The following is a 23,108-nucleotide window of genomic DNA, read 5'->3' as shown; positions in this document are numbered from 1 at the left end:
GAGTTTGAACTGCCAGCCTTCTGGTTAGCAGTCAAATCCCTTAGGCACTATGCTACCAGAGCTCCTGGTTATAGCCTAGGGATGATAAAAGCAGGCTACTGGGAGTACACAGAGCTGGAGTTTGACCCAGAGAACCCTGCAGAAAGTCAAACAATAAAAGATATTAGTGCATAACGTCCTGGTAAAGTAAGCAAGAGAGTATGTAAAGAGCTAACTCATTAATTTAGAAAATAGGGGGTTTGAGTGGCCAGAGTTGTAATGTAGATCAGAAGGTTGGAAAGAAAGAGGAGCAGAAAACTCATACCTTGAGATGTGGAAGCTGGTTGGAGATTGGGGCAGATGTCCATAGGAAGGTGTGTGGTCCAGTCTTTAGAGTGCATCATGGTTGTAATTAGGTGGCCATGAGCACATGGCTGGGTTATTACTTGGGCCAGACCATAGGGTGCAGAATCACGGCCCCTGGCAGGGAATCTAGGCCCCAGTCAGATAATCTATCAGAAGTAACAGGTTTAGACTCAAGCTGGATTAAACGTAAGGAGAATTTTGTGGTTCATGTAACTAACTGAGAAGCAATAGTGGCTTCAAAAGAGCCCGGTACTATTGAGTCAAATCCTGTTCATAGTGACCCTGTAGCAGAGTGGAACTGCCCCATAGGGTTACAAGGCTGTAAATCATTACAGAAGCAGACTGCCTCATCTTTTTGCCGTAGAATGGCTGGTGAGCTTGAACCACTGCTGTTCTGTTAGCAGCTGAGCCCTTCACCACTGCACCCGAGGGCTTCTCAAGTAGTTCAAGTTATGTAGCCAACAGCTAGTTTTCTCTCTCCGTCTTCGAGCTCTGACTCCTCAGAGCTTTATTCTTTGCAAGTTACCCACTAATGGCAGCAAGACAGGTGCAGCTCCTGGCTCTGTGCTCCCAGGTTCGTCAGCAGCAAGGAAGGTTCTCTTGCACAGCGGCCCCTGCGGAAGTCCTGCTCTTCACACCTCTGTGGCCCTGAGCTCTGATTCTAGCAGGGACATCCAGGGGAAGGCAAGGGGGAAAAGAAAGATGATCGTTTATGTCAGCGGTTCATGGGAACCCAAGACGAGCCCACACATGGGCCCAGAGGCCACCAGACACCAGGTCTACAATAACGAGAGAAACCCAGCTCTCTCCAGCTCCTGAGAGAGGCTGTAACGTACCTCCTGCCCATCCCTGCATTGTCCCAGCAGCTTGGTGGGGCTGGCCCAGTTCTGTGCATGTGGGCTGGACATCCATGAGGCACCTCTGCCTGTCCTAGCAGTTTCCCACCTAACCACTCACCAATTTCTACCATCCCAGTGGCTTGGAACAGTTTAAATTAAGAAGTCCAGGGTTCTCTGGAAATCTTAAAATGGTAATTCAGAAGCCTCTATGCCTAAGACTAGCCACTCTTCCAATAGCCAGTTGCTGTCGAGTCAGTTCTGACTCATGGCTGCCCCATGTCTGTCTGAGTAGAACTCCACTCCATAAGGTTTCCAGGGCTGATTTTTTGGGAGTATATGACCAGGCCTTTCTTCTGAAGTGCCTCTGGGTGAACTCGAACCTCCCACCTTTCTGTTAGCAGCCATGAACATTAACTCTTTGCACCACAGATGGACTCCCACTCTTACACCTTACACCTAATTTTTAGTATGTCCACATTGGCCACCCCCTTTCTCTCTGGGACTTCTTACAACTACCACGTGTGACCTGGAAACCAGATTGAGCTACACCGTGTGTGTGTTAAATAAAAAATCCCAGATGAACCTTCTGAAAGTTGCCATCCCATCAAATATTCATGTTGCCCTGTAAGACATTAAAATTGCATATTAACCTAAGTTCTCAGTACAACAACCCTTATATTCTCAAGGTCATTGGATATATCTGAGGCCACGTGAGCCACTTTCATACAGGGGCTCGGGCTCACCTATCTTAGTATTAAGAATCTTCCTAAGGCCAGGAGGAGGCAAGATTAATTAAGCCCAACAGAGTAAAGGAGGGAAGAAAAGACTTCCTCAAAGCCAGGAAACAAAGCAGAGTGCAAGATAAAACAGCATTCTTACTCCCCAAATCTTAGACTTGGTGCTGCCAGTTGGCTTTAAATCAATGTGCAGAAGGGATGAAATCGCTGTAGCCTCCTGAGGTACCAACTTGGGCACTCGGGCAACACAGAAAGCCTTCTGATAGCATCCTGCCAATGTTGGAAATACAGCCAAAGCCTCAAGAGTCCTGTCTAGTAAGGAAGCACACCCTTCTTGCTTGTTTTCAAATGAATGAGGTAGTCTGACTGTCTACCATTAGCTGCTTTGTGTTGCGAGCCAGTAAACATGAAGAAAGGCCTCAGCCAAAGCATCAACACACAATGTTTGGGGAGGGTATTCTTTTCTGACTTTAAACAGGGCATGTTCTCTGCCATTGAAGTAAAGGGAAAAGATGTCCACAGGGTGTCACACAGCCCTCAGCCCCTAGTGGGTGTTTACAGTTTGGGGGGGTTTCAAGATGATGTTCCTGTGAGAGCACTGGTTAAAACAATAAGGAGGAAACAAGATTAGAGCTAAAGCCTCTCACTCAACCTAACGCCACTGTGGCCTCTGCCACGAGGTTTCTTAAGGCGGCCATGGTTTTGTCTGAGTCACAATGTATGGATCTTTCCAAAAGATATTTTCATGTGACTGTTCCTAACAGCAATGTTACTTTGAAGTATGCCTCTGTGGACCAACTCAAGTTATTATTCATTACCACCTACCTTGATTGGTAACAAGGTAAACCCAGTCACTTGGGAAAGATTGAAAGTGAACCACTAACTGGTCACCATTTCCCATCTCACCTGGAACAGGTGGTGTGCTTCAGGGAGCCCACATGTCCGCAGCTGGATATATTCAGCTTCATGTGGACTCCAGTCTACAGAAGAGCTTGGGAAAAAGGCGTTTACCTTAGCTAAATCCATATCATGTTTCCAGAACTTCAAAGAAGTAACGATTTTATCTCGTGTACTTTTGAAATAACACTGATCTGCAATAAAGCAAAGAACCTGCCATCAGACAGCCCACAGTAGAAAAAAGAGTATGTAAATAAATAATGTTGTTATGTGCCATCGAGTCGGACCCAACTTATAGCGACCCCTCCTTGGGTTTCCAGGACAGTATCACTATGGAAGTAGATTGCCCCATCTTCCTTCCGAGGAGTGGCTGGTGGATTTGAACCACTAGCCTTCTGGTTAGCAGTCAAGTGCCTTAGGCACTGTGCTACCAGAGCTCCTATATTATGTGATAAATGGCATAAAGGCAGAGTTTGGGGTTGGGAAGACCTACGTATGGGTCCTAGCTCTGCTATTAGTTAGCTGTGTGTGTGGCTCTGAATAAAATATTAACCTCTCTAAACCTGTTTCTTCATAAGTGAATTAGTCATAGAAGGATCTACTATGTAGGAAGGAAAAATGAAACAGCATATGCAAAAGGGTGCGGTATGGTTCCTGGAACATAGTAAACACTCAGAATGTGGTAGTCATTGGTGATGATGAGGATAATGGCCATCAGAACAGTTGTTGTTGCAGGTGCCATCAAGTCTGTTTCCGCTCATAATCACCCTGTGTACAATAGAACAAAACGCTGCCTGGTCCGGCACCAGCCTCACGATCCTTGCCACGCCTGAGCCCATCATTGCGGGCCACTATGTCAGTCCAGCCGTCGAGGGCCTTCCCCTTTTTCTCTGACCTTGTGCTTTCTTTTTTTTTTTGCTTTGCGCTTTTACTCAACATGATATCCTTCTCCTCCTTCTCCAACTGGTCCCTTCTGACACATGACCAAAGTAGAGAGGAGAAGCCTGGGCATTCTTACTTCTAAGGAGCATTCCAGCTGTACTTGCACCAAGACAGATTTGTTGTTCTTCTGGGAGTCCATGGTGCATTCAGTATTCTTCACAACATCACAGTTCAAATTTATTAATTCTTCTTTGGTCTTCCTTACTCATTGTCCATTTCTCACATGCATATTAAAACCAAACCAAACTCACTGCCATCGGTCAAGCTCGCTCATGGTGACCCCTCCTTGGGTTTCCGAGGCAGTATCACTACATAAGTAGATTGCCCAACCTTCCACATGCATATTGTTGTTGTTGTTGTTATGTGCCATCGAGTCGGCCCCGACTCATAGCGACCCCTCCTTGGGTTTCCGAGGCAGTATCACTACATAAGTAGATTGCCCAACCTTCCACATGCATATTGTTGTTGTTGTTGTTATGTGCCATCGAGTCGGCCCCGACTCATAGCGACCCCTCCTTGGGTTTCCGAGGCAGTATCACTACGGAAGTAGGATTGCCCAACCTTCCTTCCGAGGAGTGGCTGGTGGGTTTGAACCGTCAGCCTTCTGGTTAGCAGGCAAGTGACTTAACCACTATGCTACCAGAGCTCCACATGCATATTAGGCTATTGAAAATACCATGGTTTGGGTCAGGCACACTTTAGTCTTAAAACACTTCACAATATACAAAAGACGCCAGGGCTTCTTAGAGGAGAGAATGATTAGCTGGACCGGAAGGCTGAGGGAAGGAGTCCTAGAGAAGGTACTTGAGGAAGGCAGTATTTTCTCCATCTGGAAGGGCATCAGAAGGGCACAGAACCATATGTGTAAAGGCACGAGGTGCAAAATGATGTGTGGCTGATGGGGGAGGTGCCGGCACAATGTCCTGGAAAGGTGGGCCAAGACCAGAGGAGAAGGTCCCAGATGATCGGTACCGAGGACTGGTCTTTAATCTATAGATAAAAGACACCATTGAAGATTTCTTATTATGAGGGATTAGGGGATGAAATGATGCAGCTCTACATTTGGGAGAAACAGGCAGAAATAATTATAGAAGCAGCTTGCTACATTGGGTACAGGTTGCTACTGTTGTAAAAGTCATGATATATTAGTCTCCAGTCATAAACCTTGAGTTTTCCATTGTCTTTAGATAAAGCCCAGACACTTGGCATGAGTGTCAAAGCCCTGACCACATAGTCCCCACCCGTCTGTCATCCCCCACCCAGTCCATGACCACTTGATGGTCCCTAAACATGGGAGCTCGTTCCTCAGCCAGCTATTTCTTTTCCGCCTCATCCATCTAGAAAGTTCCTACTCATTCTTCAACATCCAGATCGAATAGTCTGTACAGACTTGCATATCCCACTTTGAAATATGATTGATTGTAACCGATCTCTCTTGCTCCCTGCCTTGGCCTCTTATGCTCAGCTGTGTATCTCCGTAGCTCCTTTGTTACATGTCTTATGTAAAAAGTATAAGCTTCTCAAGACCAAGACCCACTGTACTCCGTCTGCTGCCCCACAGGGAGCCGTGCACAGAGTGAGCACTGGTGCAGCTCGGGTGGACGCAGACCCTGGCCACTGGCTTCCAGAAAGCTCAGGCGAAGTCTTTGGATACGGTCACATTCCCTAACTTTTCATTCAATGAGAATTCCTTTTGTCTGTGCTGAGTAGAGGTGAACAACTCGTGAATTTACTCAGTGATTGTTTACAATGGTGTTTTGAAAGTTTCTGCTGTGAGGTTGTGGGGTCTCTGTTCCCATTAGTTGGGAGGTGAGGGGACTCACGCACAAAGCCCTCATTAGTGTTAATTGGAACTGCTTAAGTAAATCCCCGATGCCCTGTCGGGACAATAACTGCCTTTGTCTTCCTATTTTGTGTTTTGTATAGAATGCGTGTCTGGCAAGGCAGGCTTTCTCAAACATAAGGAGATAATTGGTACTTTGAGGGAGAGATTTAACTTATTTATAATCATCAAGAGTTTAAATACGCGGCAAAGGAGGAGCAGCCTTAGCCTGCCTCTTGAAAAAATGCCCTCAAACTGGGTCAGAAATCTCTGACCAAATCAGATATTTTAGAGTCTGTTTTTAAGTGAAGGTTAGATGTGGACAACTCTATTGTAATTTTTGCTTTAAACTATATTTTAACTATATTTTTCAGTCAGTCAATTCCGTCTTAACTCCCCTTATTTGGAGCAATGCTAGTCACCGAAATCTCTTAAGACTAATCTGCTGACCTAGGCTGCTCCCGTTCACATACGGTGGTGGCATGTGACACAAACAGATCCGTCCTTTCTCCTTCCGCATTTTCCTTGGCCTCTCAGTAGCATCTGGCACCTGACTGCTGCCTCCCTTTGTGAACCCCAAGACCGTGCTCCCATTTCCCACCTTTACCCACCTCTCTAGCCATTGTTCTTCCCCTGAGTCCTGTTGGTCCTGCCTCCCGAATGTTGCAGCCCTCTGAATATGACCTCGCCCTTTGTCCACACACATGGTGAAGGGGTAAATCTTCATTTAATTCATCTTTATTCTACGAAGCAGTTAATTACTCCCAAATTTTATGTGAGGATTAAATGGATTCTTCACAATATGTGAAAGAATGTATGTGTGTTACTTCATATGAGGTGTAGCACATACCAGGTATTCCTGTTGGTTTCTCTTCACTTTCACTGTCTTCTGCTGTGTGAAATCTCAAGTTCTTGGCCTGACTTTTATTGCCTTCCATCGTTTTGAGGTCCCACCTACTTATTCAGCCATAACTTTCTTCACTTATTTACCCATTAAAAAATTATTTACTCAGGATTTACCCTGTGCCAAGTGTTCCAACTTTACTTGATAGACAGATAGTAAATATCACATGGACTCCAGAATTGTCTATTAGCCTAACAAGATATCAACCATTTTCTGTAAGGGGTCTGAGTCTTTTCATTGACAAAATCAGTCTAAAATCTCAGAAGTCTTTTTTTTTTTCTCTTCGTGGGGTTTTGGTTCTCCATTGATGGCAACTGCCATTTCAGGAAGTATAGCCCCACCCAAAAAGGAGTCAAAATCAATTCAACAGCAATAGGTTTGGTTTTTTGGGTTTACTGTCTCTAAGAAGAAGACCAGGCACTGTAAACAAAAATCACCTTGTCCCTTCTGCAGGTTTTATTTTCTCAAAGCCTTTTCAGAGAGGTTCCTTGCCCAGTGGAGAGATTGCATCCCTCTGATTCATATAAACTTGACCCCCAGGTGTCTCTGTTCCTCACCATGTACCTCCCCAGACTTTCCCAAGCAGTCTTCCTCACTCCATGCCTCCAGAATTGCACATTGATGATGATCCTCCAAGAGCTGCATTAGCATGTGCAATCAGATATCTCAAAGGCTTTGGTTCCTTGGTTTGGGGTTTAGGGTCCTGGTTTCATGAGCCATCCCAGTTAATAAACCAAATAACGTCTTCAGTGTTTCTGTTCTACCTCCTAGTTTGTTGCTGAGTTCCTGGGGTCTTAAAAGCTTGCAAGCAGTCATCCAAGATACATCAATTAGCCTCTGCTGTCCTGGAGCAACAGAGAAAGAAGGAGAATCAGATTAGGAGGATGTGGAATTGCAACTACAAACAACAGCCTCCTTTGCCATAAAACCAGAAGGACTGGATGGGGCCCAGCTACCATTACTAAACATTTTGATCAAAGATTCTGTAGAAGAATCTTGATAAAAAGGGAGAAAGTGCAAACTAGAATTTCAAATTCTCCTGGACTCCAGACTTCTGAAGCCATGGTGATTAGACAGACCCCTAAAACTATTACCTAGATAATCTTTAAACTTTCAACCTTAAACAAAAAACATCCCCTGAAGTCTTCTTTAAACCAAACAATAGGTTACCTTAACTAATAATATCTTCCTTCAGAATTAATGCTCTTTTAAGAACTATCTATATGGGCTGACAAGGGACAAGGTTATAATGACTTCCTGGCCACAGCCAGCTACCCAGAGGGAATGAATAGTTGGACCTGTGGGCCCGGGACCATGGTCACAGGGGACATCAAGCTTAATTGGCATAACATACTACACAAAAACATCACTCTACATCCTACTTTGGTGAGTAGCAAGTGGGGTCTTAAAAGCTTGGAAACCACCATCTAGATGCAACGATGGGTCTCTCCTCATCCAGAGCAAAGAAGAATGAAGAAAATCAAAGACACATGGAAAGAATTAGTCCAAGAGACTGATAGACCATGCAGTCCTCAGCTTAATATGACTATGACCATAAACCAAAAAAAAAAAAGGAGCAGATTTGCTGGTCTGATAGAGCCTGGTGAGACCCCTGAGACTATGGCCCCTAGCTACCCTTCAGGTAGCTACTGTGGCTTCCAGCCAAATAATAGACAGACAGATGGGCTGAACATTTGTATCAGGTAGATACACTACACGGAGCAATCAGTCATGGAGAACAGAAGGGCAGTGTTTGCACAGTGGGACAGCTCGGTGAGGGGAGTTCATGGGAAGGAAGGACATAGGGAAGAGGTAACTATGGGGAGGAAGGAGGAAGAAAGCTGTTTCACTGTGGGGAATTGCAGTCAATGTCATAAGATGTATATGAACTGCTGTATGAAAAATGAATTTGCTCTGTAAGCTTTCAACCAGATCACAACAAAAATTTAAAAAGAATAAAAAGAACTATCTATATGGGATCAAATTGACAACATCAACTATAAGGTTTAGATAGGAAACTTAGGAGGAGGTGGTGAGTTTATGAGTGAATGGTTGCACAACTTGAAGGATGTGATCAATATCACTGAATGTGTAGATACAGAAATGCTGAACGAGGTACTTTCTGCTGTGTATATTCTCAGCAACCCCCTGAATTAATTGATAATTAGTTAAAACTAAAAGTAAATTTTAAAACTTTAACAAAGTAAAGTAAAAAATTTTTAATAAAAACAAAAAGTGCATTGGCCTTTCTTTGAAGGAAGGGTGTGTTCATTATATCAACCTAAGTACAGAAAAATATTACAAATGATATGCTGTTCGGAAGAGAAAACATTAGAAGTAGATACCAAAAATAGATCTTGAGAAAGATCTGGCATTAACTTTCAAAAGAAAGAGAAGCATAAGTCACTTAATATTGTAGCTCTATAAAAGGTCCTATAGTGAGTGAAGGGGAGAAACGTAAGGGAGGAAGCAGAGTGTGGATAAAACTGACTTCCCTCCCTCCTTGGGGCAATCACTGGGGTCCCCTTTGATCTCAGCAGCCCTGTAGGCCTTGGGGTTTGCCTCCAAATTTCTCAGCTTTGAAGCCAGCCTTATTAATAACCCCTGTTCTAATGATGGACTTCAATACCACGATGGCAGCAGAATCTGCTCCTTGTGTTTAGGGAAAGGCTTTTGTGATTAGTTTATTCTAGACATTCTGAAGATCCTGTCATCTTAGGACAAAGGCTGAGTTATCACCGACAGTTGTGTGTTCTGAGGTTTTGCTTCATTCATTCACTCAGCAAATATTTATTGGAAACCAGATGCCGGGCACCATGCTAAATGCTAGGGCTACAGCAGTGAGCAAAAACAACACAATCTCGACTCTGCCTTGAGGAGCTTACAGTCTAGCAGGGGTTGGCCAGCTTTTTCTGTCCAAGACCAGATAGCAAGTGTTTGGGGCTTTGTGGGCCATCTGGTCTCTGCAGCAACAACTCAGCTCTGCTGTTGTCCCTTGAAGACAGCCATGGACATTGTGTAAGCAAATGAGCATGGCTGTATTCCAATAAAACTTTATTTACAGAAAGAGGCAATGGGCCAGATAATGGTCCTCAGGCCTGAGTTTGCTACCTTTCGGTCTGCTGGATGCAACATACATAAATGCAAGTTAATATTTTTCATATTCTGCATTGTTTTGATTAGGTCTCTTTTGGTCAAAAGTCACACAAAAGTCAACTCAAACTGAAAATCTGAGGACAGGGCTAACTTCCAGGTGCAGCTTGATAAAGGCCCCAGTTTCCCTCTCTCCATTTCTCAGCTCTGCTTCCTTGGATTGGCTTCACTCTCAATCAAGCTCTTACTCTGTAGCAACAAGTTAGTGATGACAGCTCTAGACATGACATCCCCTGGGGTGAAGTCCAGTCAATTAGAGAGTGTCTGTATCTTTGTCTCTCAGTGACCCATTAGCTGAATTTGGATCAATTACCCAGGCTCTAAACATTGAGGATGCAGGGAATGCGGTACAATGATTAACTGTTCCCTTCTCCACCCCCTGACCCTTGGGTGGACTCAATGTGGGGAAAGACAGGTGAATTGAATGTTGGAGGACAAAAACCACAACTGTCTACCATGTATATCTCGTGACATTCGGAGTACCTCCTAAGGCCCCATTTTTTAATAGGAGTACTATAATATGTCTTCAGCATTTTCATCTCTATCAGGAAATAAAACATTGTTTATGTACAAAATATTGTCCAAAATCTTGATGTATTTTTAATTTTCATTGTAACTTTGATCTTCTCATTAGATATTTAACTCTTTGATTCAGGAACATGTTTGGATAATTAATAGATAATTTCCTAGCCTTTGGCTGTCTCACCCAACTTTCCAATATATGTTCATCTTTGTGAGCAGACCTGTCAGACCCTTGGTTTCCTTTTTGGGTCAAGGAATCTTTGGAACTACTTGGAGGGGGATTTAGAATATCCACACCTAATTAAAGTGCTAGGTTCATACCATTCTCTTTCTTCTGATGCCACCATTGCCTCCAAGAACCAAATGAAGCTCTTCCTTCTTCCTGAAAGTGTGACCTTTTCCAGAAGCTAGTGTATGCTACCCGTCAGGCCCTAGAAGTCTGCAGCTGCTTCTTAAGTCAGCTCCAGACCCCTTCCTAGGAGGCCCCCGGCCCGTGAGGTAGCAGGCTCTCCCTCCCTTGTGATGTAAACCGGTCCCTATGAACAGGGAAGGGAGGTCTCCTCTTGAGCTGCACCCTCAGTTTGAGAGGACACCAGTTAGAATAAAGAACTGTGAAATCGGGCCAGAGTGAAGAAAGAGAAGAAAATGAGCATTTGAAAGGTTGTTAAGACAATGATGGTTATTTTTTACATTTTCACTTTGTATTTTAGACTCAAAGCACACAAGCCGCAGAGTACCTTTCTCAAAATGAATTACTCTGGGCTGTTGGCTGTGGCAACACATTATCTTAACCCCCAAAAAAATGAAAAAGCCTATATTTTTTCTCTGTTGCACTGGAGCATTTGTGTTTGAGCCATCTTTTACTACTGCTTTTGTTCTAATTCTTCCAACCACATTGGAACTGAGTATCAAACATGGAAGTCCTATATACTCACTCCTCTAAAAAACAAAACAAAACAAAACAACCTTCTTCCGCACATAGGCCCTCCCCTGAGAAGCCTCTTCCACACTTCTGTTTGGGTTACGTCCACTCCCTCCCAGCAAATACGACTTCTTGTGCCCACCCCTGCCCACTTCTTCCTTGTGCTTCCCTGCTCTTCCAAAGCCCAGTGTCTTTTTGATGCTCTCTGTTGTTGGTGTGTGCCATCAAGTTACTTTCAACTCATAGCAACCCTATAGGACAGAGGAGAACTGACCCATCGGATTTTCAAGGCTGTAATCTTTACAGGGGCCGATCACCAGGTCTTTCTCCCACAGAGCCACTAGTGGGTTCGAACCATTGGCCTTTCTGTTAGCAGCCAAGCACTTTAACCACTGTGCCACCAAACCCCCTCCGCCTGCAGTGCCCACCACATCAATCACCACCTCCACCCCCAGAGTATATGCCGCACTCTCAGGTTTCCTCTTCCTCTTTCTCCACCTCTCCCACCCCCTCAACCGCCCTAAAATCAAACTCAAGTTGCTTTATGGCACTCAGCTAAGCCAGATGTTAGAAGGACACAATTCTGAGTAAACTAATCCACAGTGAGCAGGAGCAGCTGATAATGTTCCTCAACTCTTCCAGATATTTCTAACTGGTACAGATCCAGGCCGGAGGGGGAGGCAGTTAACACCTTATATAATAGGTTTATAGAGGACCTGTTTCCAACAAATAGAAATACACGTTCTTTTAAGGCATTGTTCTGGTTACCTAGTGCCGCTCTGACAGAAATATACCACAAATGGGATGACTTTAACAAACAGGAGTTTATTCTTACAATTTGGAGGCTTTAAGTCCAAGTTCAAAGTGCCAGGCTCTAGGGCCTGGGTGAAAGCCCCTCAACGTTGGGGTCCAGCTCTGCCTCCTGCTCCCGGCCCACTGGAGCTAGAGGCATTTCTTCACTCAGACAGCTGCAGGCTGCTGAGGCTGGCAAACCCAGAGTTGACAAGTAAAAAGGCACAGTCCCGATGTTACCAGACCACACAGCGGGCCATTCATTTAAGTCCATTATGAGTCTCAAGGTCGGCAGAGCATGGCAGGCTGCTCAACAAAGACTCAGCTACATGCAGGGTCCAAGCATGCCATAGACTAGAGACCATTCCCAAGGCTTCTTCTTATATACAGGAAGCAGACCACATCCCAAAGGCAGCTACTCAGCTGCTTGTGATAGATCCCACCATGGAGTTGATTGCCAGTCTCATCATGGGGAATAACTACCACCAGCTGCCCAGCCACTCAACTAGGCCCAGCCAAGTTGACACACAAACATAACTACCACAGGCATACATGAATATTTTCAGAAACTGACTACCTGCTAGGTCATAAAAGATGCCTCAACAAATTTCAAAAAATCCAGCAGTCAGACTATGGTCTCTGTCCACAAACAAAAAAAAAAAATTAGAATTCAGCAATCATAAACTACTTTATGATGTTAAAAGAAATTTTAAAATATTTAGAACTAAATAATCAAATAGTATATATGAAACATGGGGCCTACGCATAAATTGACACTTACTAGTAAATTTAGAACCTTAAACACAGTTACTGAAAAATAATAATTAAAAATAAATGAGCTAGGAATTCTGGCAAGATGGCAGACTAGGTACACAAGCTACACAGACTCTGTAACAAAGAAATGAGAAACCAGTTGAAACAGATATAGAGGATAATCCTGGAAGCCAGAACTTTGAAAGGAAGGCTAAAGAAGTGGATTATATTCCAACTAGTAGAAGAACCTAAGTCACTTGCCTGCTAACCAGAAGGCTGACGGTTCAAACCCACCAGCCACTCCTCGGAAGGAAGGTTGGGCAATCCTACTTCCGTAGTGACACTGCCTCGGAAACCCAAGGAGGGGTCGCTATGAGTCGGGGCCGACTCGACGGCACATAACAACAACAAGTAGAAGAACCTAGATGAAAACTGTGAGTAAGGAGACAAACTGGAGTCATGTACTATCAGCTTTCCTGACAGCACGGCCAATATGAATATTTACAAGTGACATTTGAATCCAGGCAGCAACCTGAGAATCGGCTCAGCTTGCCCAGGACTGTATAGGCAATGCACTGGTGGCTGACAAGGAATAGAAAACAGTGAAGAAGGAAATGAACGGAGGGGTGGACTGGTGGCTTTCCTGAGGGTGCAGCCATTTTGAATATTTACAAGGTGGTGTGCTCGTATCTGGGCAGCAACTTAAGAGTAGGCTCTGCTTGCTGAGGACAGCATAGGCAACCACACTCGAGGCTGACGACTAGAAAGGTGCAGTATTCCCCTTGTTACTCCTGTACCACACACCCTCTGTGAATGGAGGTGTGCCATCCTCCACCTCTACCCACCTTCTGAATGGCAAGAATTCCATCCCAGTCTGTGTGCCCTGACAGAGTCTGGGTGGCCTGCCCTGCCCCACCACCAGTTTTGCTTGTTTTAAAATTACTGTTTTTTTTCTTCTTCCTTTCTTTGTGGTTTTTTTTTTTTTTTCTCTTTCCTTTTCCTGGTTCCCTTCTTTTTTCTTTCTTTTCTTCTTTTTCCCTTTTAGTTTTCCAATCCCTTGTTTTTGTTTTTGCATTTTTTTCTTTATTATTCTTTTGCATTTGCTCTTTTCTCTTATTACCCCCTCCCCAGATATTGCTGGTGGAGGGATGGGTTCCCATTGTCTTTCTCTTGTCTCTTTTTTTCTTTTATTACTTTTTTTTTTTTCAGTTCTTCCTGTTTATGCAGTTTTTGTTTTTTGTTACCTTGTTTTGATTTTTTTGGTGTTTCACTTTGCGTTTGTCTAACCAGGTGTGAGACAACAACTCTGCCCACACAACCCAACCACACCTACACTTCCTGCAGCCCCACCCACTGGGTGAGGGCCACCGCTTGGTTCTGCACTAACTGACCAACAATAGATGGCAACCAATACCAACCCAACTCACCCTCAACTGCTCTTCACAAACAGCTAACAGAGATCTGTGCCACACTCTGATTTTCTATCACACCCACCAAGAGACAGGTGGTGAGTGCCTAAGTGCTGCTGACTAGCGAACAGAGGAGCACAATAGCCTTGCTCACTCAAATATATCAGAACCAAATAAAGCAATAAGTAAATAAATAAATACACCTAGGTGAATCACACCAACATAACAGTCACCAGTTACATACACACACACACACACACACAATGATATCACAATGTCTCAGAAACAACTGACCATCCTAGTCCACACAAGAAGCAAGATAAAGTAGTATGAGCAAGAGACCAGGATACCAAACCAAAAGAAAAAACAAACTCAACGCCATCAGGTCAATTTCAACTTCCAGTGACCCCCTTTGTGTTTCCGAGGCAGTAAATCTTTATGGCAGTAGATTGCCCAGTCTTCCTTCCTTGGAGTGGCTGATGGGTTTGAACCGCCAGCCTTCTGGTTAGCAGTCAAATGCCTTAGGCACTACACCACCAGAGCTCCTTAGGGACCAGGATACAGACCCAGAAAACCTCCCTGAGGAAGAGGCAACATTAGAACTACCTGATAATTAATTCAAAAGAAATATATTTGGGTACCTCCAACAGATGGAGAGACAGAGTAAGGAAAACACTGACAAAGAAACATGGACAAAACTCTAGAACAATTTAGGGAAACAATACAAGAACAAACTAACAAAAAATTAGAAACCATACAAAAACAACAAATAAAAATCCAGAAGATTAATATTAAGACTTCAGAAATAGATAATACATTGAATGGACAAAGGAATAGTAGAATTGAATCAATGGAAGACAGAATTAGTGAAACTGAAGACAAAAATAAATGAGCTAATATTGGTGATGGTAGCACAACATGATTGATGTAATTCATTTCACTGAATTCAATACATTAAAAATGTTGCATTGGCAAATGTTGTTATCTATATTTTTACAATAATAAAAAACATTTTAATTAAAAATTAAATGAAGTTTCAATTCAAGAAGACTTAAAACCAAGTAGACCTAACCTAAGAAGGGAATTGTAAAGACTTCTGAAATAGAAAACAGTATGAAGACAAAACCTAAAGCTACTTCATTGAAAAGGCCTAATAAGACAGACAGGCTTCTGTCAAGTTTGATCAGGGGGGGGAAAAAAGACACAAATAAACAATATTAGATACAAAAAAGAGACATATAAATAGTATCAAGGGTATAAAATTATGTACACTAAAAGCAACCTTTTGCTAATAAATGTTAAAATGTTAATTAAGTGAACAGTTTTCTAGAAAAGGATAAAGTGCCAAACAGAACAGAACAGAAAACCTAAAAATTTTATGAAAAGGAATAATCGAATATATCACCCCATCCTCAGAGTATCCCAGGCCCAGACAGTTTTGTGGGTTTATCTTCAAATCTTCAAGGAATAGATAATCCATATGTCATGTAAACTCCTGTAAGAAAAATAGAGAAGAAGAGAATGTTGCCCAACCCATTTTACAAGACTGTTACACTCTTGATAGCAAAATCAGATATGGGCGATCTATATATAAAGGCACAATTTACTGTGAAAATAAGAAAGCCTAATGATGTTAGCCCTCTCAATCTACTGTGAGAAACTCCAAAAGAAAAGCAGGTCAGAGTAGATGTCGGTGCTTCTGAAGTATTAGCTCCTTAGGTGGGCTGGATTGGGGTTAGTTATCCCAGAAAAGCTTGTCTCTCGGTAGATGTCAGCGCTAGACACTCATATGTTCATGCTTGCTTGGCCTGGACCTGGGCCAAGCACTGGAGATAAAATTGAGGACAAAACAGTCACCTCACAGTCTGGGGAGAAACAAATGTTAATCAAGCAACCTCACAAATAAATGTATTATGTTGAATCATATGGAATTGCCATTTTAAGGTCAAAACAATAATTCAGTATTGGCAATACCATGTGAGTCAACCTAATATAATTCCAAACCAAACCAAGGAACCTGACCCCTAGTGAGGTGTCAGGCAGGAGAATCAGAGCCATGCAAAGACTTCAGTGGTCTGGGAACATTGGCATTCTGTGCTCACACAGCAGTGCAGGTCATCACCTAGCAGCTGAATATCGGCCCTGAGGAAGGGATGGGTGAGTTGGGAATGGAAGCATGGGCAAGCCTTAACTAGGTACAGAAATTGCCCTGAGGTGGTATGGAGGGTGTTACTGGGAACGTATTCCAGTACGTGCAAAGACCTTGCTGGGAGAAAAAGCTCGGGGCATTTGGTGAATGAATTTTAAAAAGCTAAGGTTTCTGGTGTTCGAAATCAGGGGAAAATTCTTGAGAGGTGGATCGGGGATGTACTCTGCAGGACTTGGTTGGCCACATGAGGGATTTTGATTTTAAAGCTTAAGCTAAAAGAAGAAACAAAAAGTTAGAAAAATAAAATTTGATTTGAAATTTGAAAAATAAAACCAATATGCCAAGTTTTCAGGGCAAGACAAGGATACTTTGGACCAGATTGACTGGTGGCAGTGGTGAGGTGGGAGACATGTAGAGCACTAGGAGAATCCGGTTCCTTTGTCCTCTGCTGAACTGACCCTGAACTTCTTGACTGGGCATTGCAAAGGAAGGATGTTGGGTGCCTCCAAGTTGAATCCAATAGTGACCCCATGCAACAGAGTAGAACTTCCCAGTAGGCTGTGATCTTTATGGGAGATGGCCAGGTCTCTCTTCTGCAGAGCCACTGGATGGGTTCAAACTGCCAACCTTTCAGTTGTCAGCCAATTGCTTAATCATTACACTAATTGGGCTCTTTAAAGTAATATTAAGCAGACTCTACCATCTCAGGCCGTGGTACTGGGGGACACCAGACTCAATTGGCACAACAAAATACATAAAAGCATTGTTCCTCATCCTACATTGGTGAGTAGCAACTAGGGTCTTAAAAGCTTTCAAGTGGCCATCTAAGATGCAGCTAATGTCTCCTATCATCAGAAGCAAAGAAGAGTGCAAAAAAACAAGGGCATTTGGAAGCAACCAGGCCTAGGACACGATGGCTCACGAAACCAGAAGAACTAGATGGTGCCCGGCTACCAATACCAACCACTCAGGAAAGGATCAAATCTGGAGATCCTGGATAGAGTGGGAGGAAAAACGTGGAGCAAAATCCAAAAACTCAATAATGACTGGAATTACTGGTTGGATGGAGTCTGATGAGACTCTCAAAACTATGGCCCTGGGATACATTCTGGGCCTGGAATAAAACCCACTCCCAGAGACTGGATCTCAGCCCAATAGTTAACAAGATGTACATGCAGACCACTCAACCCAGGGTGATGCATCCACATGGAAATGCATCCCCTCAGAGCAATCGACCACAAGACACCAGAGGGGCAACATTCACACAGAGGAAATGCAAGACAAACAGGAGTGCATGACTATGAGGGGCACAGGGGGAGGGTTATTGGGCAGGGAGGGGAGACTGGGTTAGGGTTGGGCATGGTAAATGGGGATTGAAACTAAATGTACACGTGATGTTGAATGTAAAACAACTTAAAATTAAAAAAAAGTAATATTAAGCAGACTCATTTTCCTGAATGGCTTCATCTTTACCTCAAAATACAATAATAAATTATAATAAAATTTATAATAATAGTAATAGTAATAATACTCCACAAGAGCTCCTAATAACTATGTAGAGAGATGTAACAGCAGCCACATAGTATGGACCACTGGCAACTAAGTAAGTGGCCTCTTACTTGCTCACTTCTTCAAATGTGATTTCAGTATTGGAGGCATTGAAGCTTACAGTGAATTAACTTGTGTTAGAAACATTGTCCCTAAGTTTCTACAAAGCTGCACACTTCCATCTTGCTTTTGTTTTATGTTCCTGTTGGGTGCCTCTGAGTTGATTCTGACAGTGACTCCATGCAACAGAGTAGAACAACACGTTGAGATATTGCCATGAATAATTGTCAGAATTTTGATGTTTTCAAATGAAAACAACGCTAAATATATTTTAGTTCTCCCTTCCGTATTTTTAATGAAAGTGATTGCCAACGTTTACCTTTTTCAATGACAGTTTGAACTTTCATCCCTAGAAACTCTCTTGGCTCGAGTCAATAATCCATTTTGTACATTTTGTAGATTTTTATTTATGCACTTGAATATTTGTGTGACTGCCTGTGATGTTAAGTTTTACTTGATTGTAACACTAAACTCCACTTATGAATGTTATCAGTCTTCATAATCTGTTTTAAAAATCAGAGGACATATTACCAGTGCTATGGCCTTCAAGTATGGATTATACCTGAACATAAAGAAAATGAAAGTCTTCACAGCTGGACCAACAAGCAACATCACAATAAATGGAGAAAAGATTGAAGTTGTCAAAGATGTTGTATTACTCGTATCCACAGTCAACATCAATGGAAGCACCAGTCAAGAAACCGGAGTCATATTGTACTGGGCAACTCTGCAAAAGACCTCTAAGTGCTGAAGAACAAAGATGTCTCTTTGAAGACTAAGGTGCACCTAACCCAAGCAATGGTACTTTCAGTTGCCTCTTATGCATGTGAAAGCTGGTCAGTGAATAACGAAGACCAAAGAAGAGTTGATGCTTTTGAGTTGTGGTGTTGGTGAAGGATACTGAAAATACCATGGACTGCCAGAAGGATGAACAAATCTGTCCTGGAGGAAGTGCAGCCAGAATGCTCCTTGGAAGCGAGAATGGCCAGGCTTCATCTCACCTACTTTGGTCATGTTGTCGGAAGGGACCATTCCCTGGAGAAGGATATCATGCTTGGTAAAGTGGAGAGTCAGTGAAAAGGGGTGGGGGTGGGGCCTTCAATGAGACGGATTGACCCAGTCCTGCAACAGTGGGCTCAGGTATAGCAAGGATTGTGAGGCTGGCACGGCGTTTCATTCTGTTGTACATAAGGTCTCTCTGAGTCACAGCCGACTTGACGGCACCTAACGACAAACAGGGCCTTCGAGAGAAAGGCAGGTGTTCTGTGGCCACGCAGCCAAACCCAGCCACGTATCTAGTACCCTCCCATCACCTTGGCTAAAGCGTTGACTTTGGTTACACGGATGCCATTTCCACTCAGTTTACAGGGGTCTCGGTACATTACTAAAGGGTTATTGTTTGTCATGATGCTGTGGGGCTTCCTCTTTGTTGAAAATGAAGGAAATTGGGGAGAATGGTAACTGCATGGAAAGAGGGTGCTGAGTCTGTCAGTGTGCTGTGGTTGAGGATCTAGATGAGCATGTACATTTGCCCGGTGCCTTGTGAGGGCAGTGGGAGCAGAGAGGGGCACAGAGACGAGCCAGGAGAGTTCTGGAAACGCCTTTCCAGAAGTACCCAACCCAGCACAGCCTCTCACTGCATCAGGTGGAGAGGTTGTTTTCCATTATTTCTTTTTTCCTTTTAGGTGTCAATCAAAAAGCTGTACCAAAACCCAAACCAAACCTGTTGTCTGTTTGATTCCAACTCATAGTGATGATATAGCACAGGATAGAACTGCCCCATAGAGTTTCCAAGGGTATGAATCTTTATGGAAACAGACCGCCACATCTTTCTCTCATAGAGTGACTGGTGGGTTCAAACCATCGACCTTCTGGTTAGCAGCCAAACACTTAACTACTGCAACACTAGGGCTCCTCAAAAGACCATAAAACCAAAAACCAAAGACTGTAGCATAGCTTTAAAAAAAAATCCTTTACAAAGAATTAAAAAATTATATTCTAGAACAATTGCCATAGGATTCTAGTAGATTATGAAATGAATTCGTTTATTAGAACACATTCCTTCCCTAATTCAGTTCATTATTTTTCAAAAATTGAGACTTAGAGGCTAATAATTTAAATTTTTATTCCACAAATCCAGGGTCTTGTGGAACTAACTCATGTGCACACATTTGCATAGTTGTTGTTGTTATGTGCTGTTGAGTCAGACCCGACTCATAGTGACCCCTCCTTGGGTTTCTGAGGCAGTATCACTATGGAAGTAGATTGCCCCATCTTCCTTCCAAGGAGTGTCTGGTGGGTTTGAACTGCCAGCCTTCTGGTTAGCAGTCAGGTGCCTTAAGCACTATGCTACCAGAGCTCCCATTTACATAGTAGATTACCCTATTTCCAGGTGTATCAGTGAATCAGTTATGAGGTACATGTTTCAGCTTTAATATTCAGTTAAGTCACCCACAACACATGCAACAGATTTTGGAAGTAAATTATCCCATCACATCTCAGATTAGGAAGAAGAAGAACGCAGAAACATAGCTGGAGAAAGACGGCAAACGTACACTCGCGCCCATGCCCACAGTCAACGTGCATCTGTGTTCTACTCAGCCATGGTTTTCTAACCATTTGTCTTCCCCCTCCCTCACTTACTTCTACATATAGCTTTTAGGGAGATGAATGGGATGAGCTATCAACCTTTCCTTTCATCAGCCCAGTCACCATCAGTTAGTTGAACACGGGCCTGATTGTATTCTTGAGGGAAACTCTTAAACTAGGGAAACTCAGCGGGACAAGGACACTCTCATCTACCTGGGTTGGGGTTGAGGAGGCTTAGAGACACAGCTGTACAGATCCACTTCATTCTTATCTTCATAATTCCACAGATTATATCAAACACCCCAGGGTACCTAACTACTTTGGTGGAATGCCTTAATCAGACCAAAGGCATGCCACGAATTGTCCTCAAATCATAGTTGAGTGTGATCATAGGCCATCCTGATCAGAGAGGGTTAGCAGAGTGACGGATGTCATGAGTGGAGAGGAGAGAGTTTGTATTTATTCATCAGATGCTGAAAATTGTGCTAACAGGATCTTGGAGGAGTAAAGCGTTGTCACGGGGGATGTCTCCCCCAGAGTCACAAGGCCAGGCCGGGTGTCTTTTACAGTTTGTAACTGTGTTTTCTCTTACTTCATCTTTGTTGGCGGGCTTCTGACCACATGTAACAAATTCATCTTTGTGATGAGTAGTACTGTGGAATTTCTTAATTCAAGCAGTCACTTCCATGGGATGAAAGATAAGCTTTCATTTTTTTTTTTTTTTTCCATTTTAGATAACTTACATACGACAAGAATATGAAACAAAATTCAAAGGGTTGATGCCAGCATCTCTAAGACAAGAACTCGAGGACACCATTTCCTCCCTCAAATCTCAGGTAATGACGGGAATCAAAACATTTTCCAACTATTTAGATGGTATCCATGCCCTGAAAAGAAACTTGCAAATGAGTTTGAGTCTGAGTTGATGCCAACAATCAATGTGATGTCATTAACATAGCCCACCACCCAGAATGAATTATTTCTTCTCTTAGAATTTTTTCTTACTTATTTAAGAATTCATCATCTCCATAGTATTTCCTTAAAAGCACCCTTGAAATTGGAAAGTTCAGTGATGGTTGACTTTCATTCCATTTACAGTCCACATTCCAATAAAGCCTCACCCTTTTCTCCTTGGTACCGGGCCCAAAATACCATCACTAGCACATTGCTGATTCCTCACTGCAGTGAAACACTGAGAAAATAAAACAGTTAAGTTAGAAGCATTTTGATTGTAGTGCGTTTTGTATGGTAGTATAAAATAGCAAGACGTCTTTTAAATTCAAGGAAGAATAATAATGAGAGGTATTCAAAAAATTAGATTATGTATTTCTAGAAGAAATCTATAGTTCTTGGTATACAGTATGTTTTGCATATAACATGCCCATGTAAACACACACACACACACACATATATAATGTGTAGGAAACTAATGCACAAGGGAGTTTGCACAGTTCACAAAAGACTATATCACATGTATTATTCACATAAAAATATAATGTGAGAAATGAAATTGCTTTAAATTTCAGTACTTATTTTAAAATTCCAACATATTTTTCTTGATATAAACCAAAAAAAAACTAACACACTGCTGTCAAGTCGGATCCGACTCATAGCGACCCCTCCTTGGGTTTCCAAGGCAGATCACTACAGAAGTAGATTGCCCAACCTTTCTTCTGAGGAGTGGCTGGTGGGTTTGAACCACCTTAGGCACTATGCCACCAGAGCTCCCTTTCTTGATATATAGTTATATTTTTTGAATGTTTAATGAATTGCTGACCTAATCTGTTTTTAACTTCTGCCTGAGAAGGAGTCCACTTACTTCTATTTCTTTAAGGAAGTAGATTGCCCAGTCTCCCTTTCGTGGAGTGGCTGGCAGGTTTGAACTGCCACCCTTCTGGTTAGCAGTCAAATACCTTAGGCACTATGCTACCAGAGCTCCCTAATATGCTTAGAAATTTAAATCATGCTTTTTCCTGGCAAAGTTTCACAAAGGGAAAGAATTTCTTTACTTTCTGTGCCAAGATAGTGCCTGGCACATAGTAGTTGCTCATTAAATGTATTTACAAATAAAATAAATGATGTCTTTTGATGGTATTCACATTAACTAAGACAAAATGCGGAGTAAATTTTAGCTATTCCTTTTACATGCCCATCAGTTAGAAGTCTCCTGTCTGAAAATGAAATGTTATCATATCAAGCTTATGTGATCATTGTTACTGCTACTAAGAAGTTGTGCTCTGTTCTCCCATGTATGTAAAAATAAGTACTGGAGGAGCATGCTAATAAGGAACCCAGAAACTCACTCATAGCACCCCTATAGGCCAGGGTAGAACTGCTCCATTGAGTTTCCAAGGCTGTAAATCTTTGCTGAGGCAGACTGCCACATCTTTCTCCCTTGGAGCAGCTGGTGGGTTTGCACCACCAACATATTGACTAGCGGCCCAGTGCTTTAACCACTAAGCCACCAAACCTCCTTGTTAACAATGAAAGAATGACATCAGTAATCTTTATTTATGTGATAAGGTCTCCTCTAGGTGTGGTTTACCCATTAACTTTATAGGAAAGCTTCCAGAGGGTCAGCTTTGTACAACCTGGCACCTTCAGAGGAATTTCTTTTCTTTTCTTTTTCCCACATGAAAAAAAAAGGAAAAGAAAAGAATGAAATCTGCTATCCACCTGCAGGGTTTCTGTTATCATTCTTACCATTGCACTGTAATGAAAGCCA

The 23,108-nt window shown here is 42.7% G+C and overlaps 1 protein-coding gene across 1 annotated transcript in view; it reads left to right on the top strand.

The window, feature by feature from the left end:
- CEP112 (centrosomal protein 112) overlaps window positions 1-21,309 on the top strand; it is a 600,502-nt gene extending 579,193 nt beyond the window's left edge. The window contains exon 25 of the mRNA XM_042783552.1: window positions 21,118-21,309. Coding sequence (XP_042639486.1) covers window positions 21,118-21,309 — 192 coding nt within the window. The remainder of the gene's footprint in view (window positions 1-21,117) is intronic.
- The last annotated feature ends 1,799 nt before the right edge of the window (window positions 21,310-23,108 follow it).

Source organism: Orycteropus afer, unplaced genomic scaffold (genome assembly GCF_000298275.1).
Source record: "Orycteropus afer afer isolate SDZICR_OR568_19922 unplaced genomic scaffold, OryAfe1.0 scaffold00018, whole genome shotgun sequence".
NCBI lineage: Eukaryota > Metazoa > Chordata > Mammalia > Tubulidentata > Orycteropodidae > Orycteropus > Orycteropus afer.
The sequence above is the reverse complement of the archived record's forward strand: the minus strand, read 5'-3'. Positions and strand labels throughout refer to the sequence as shown.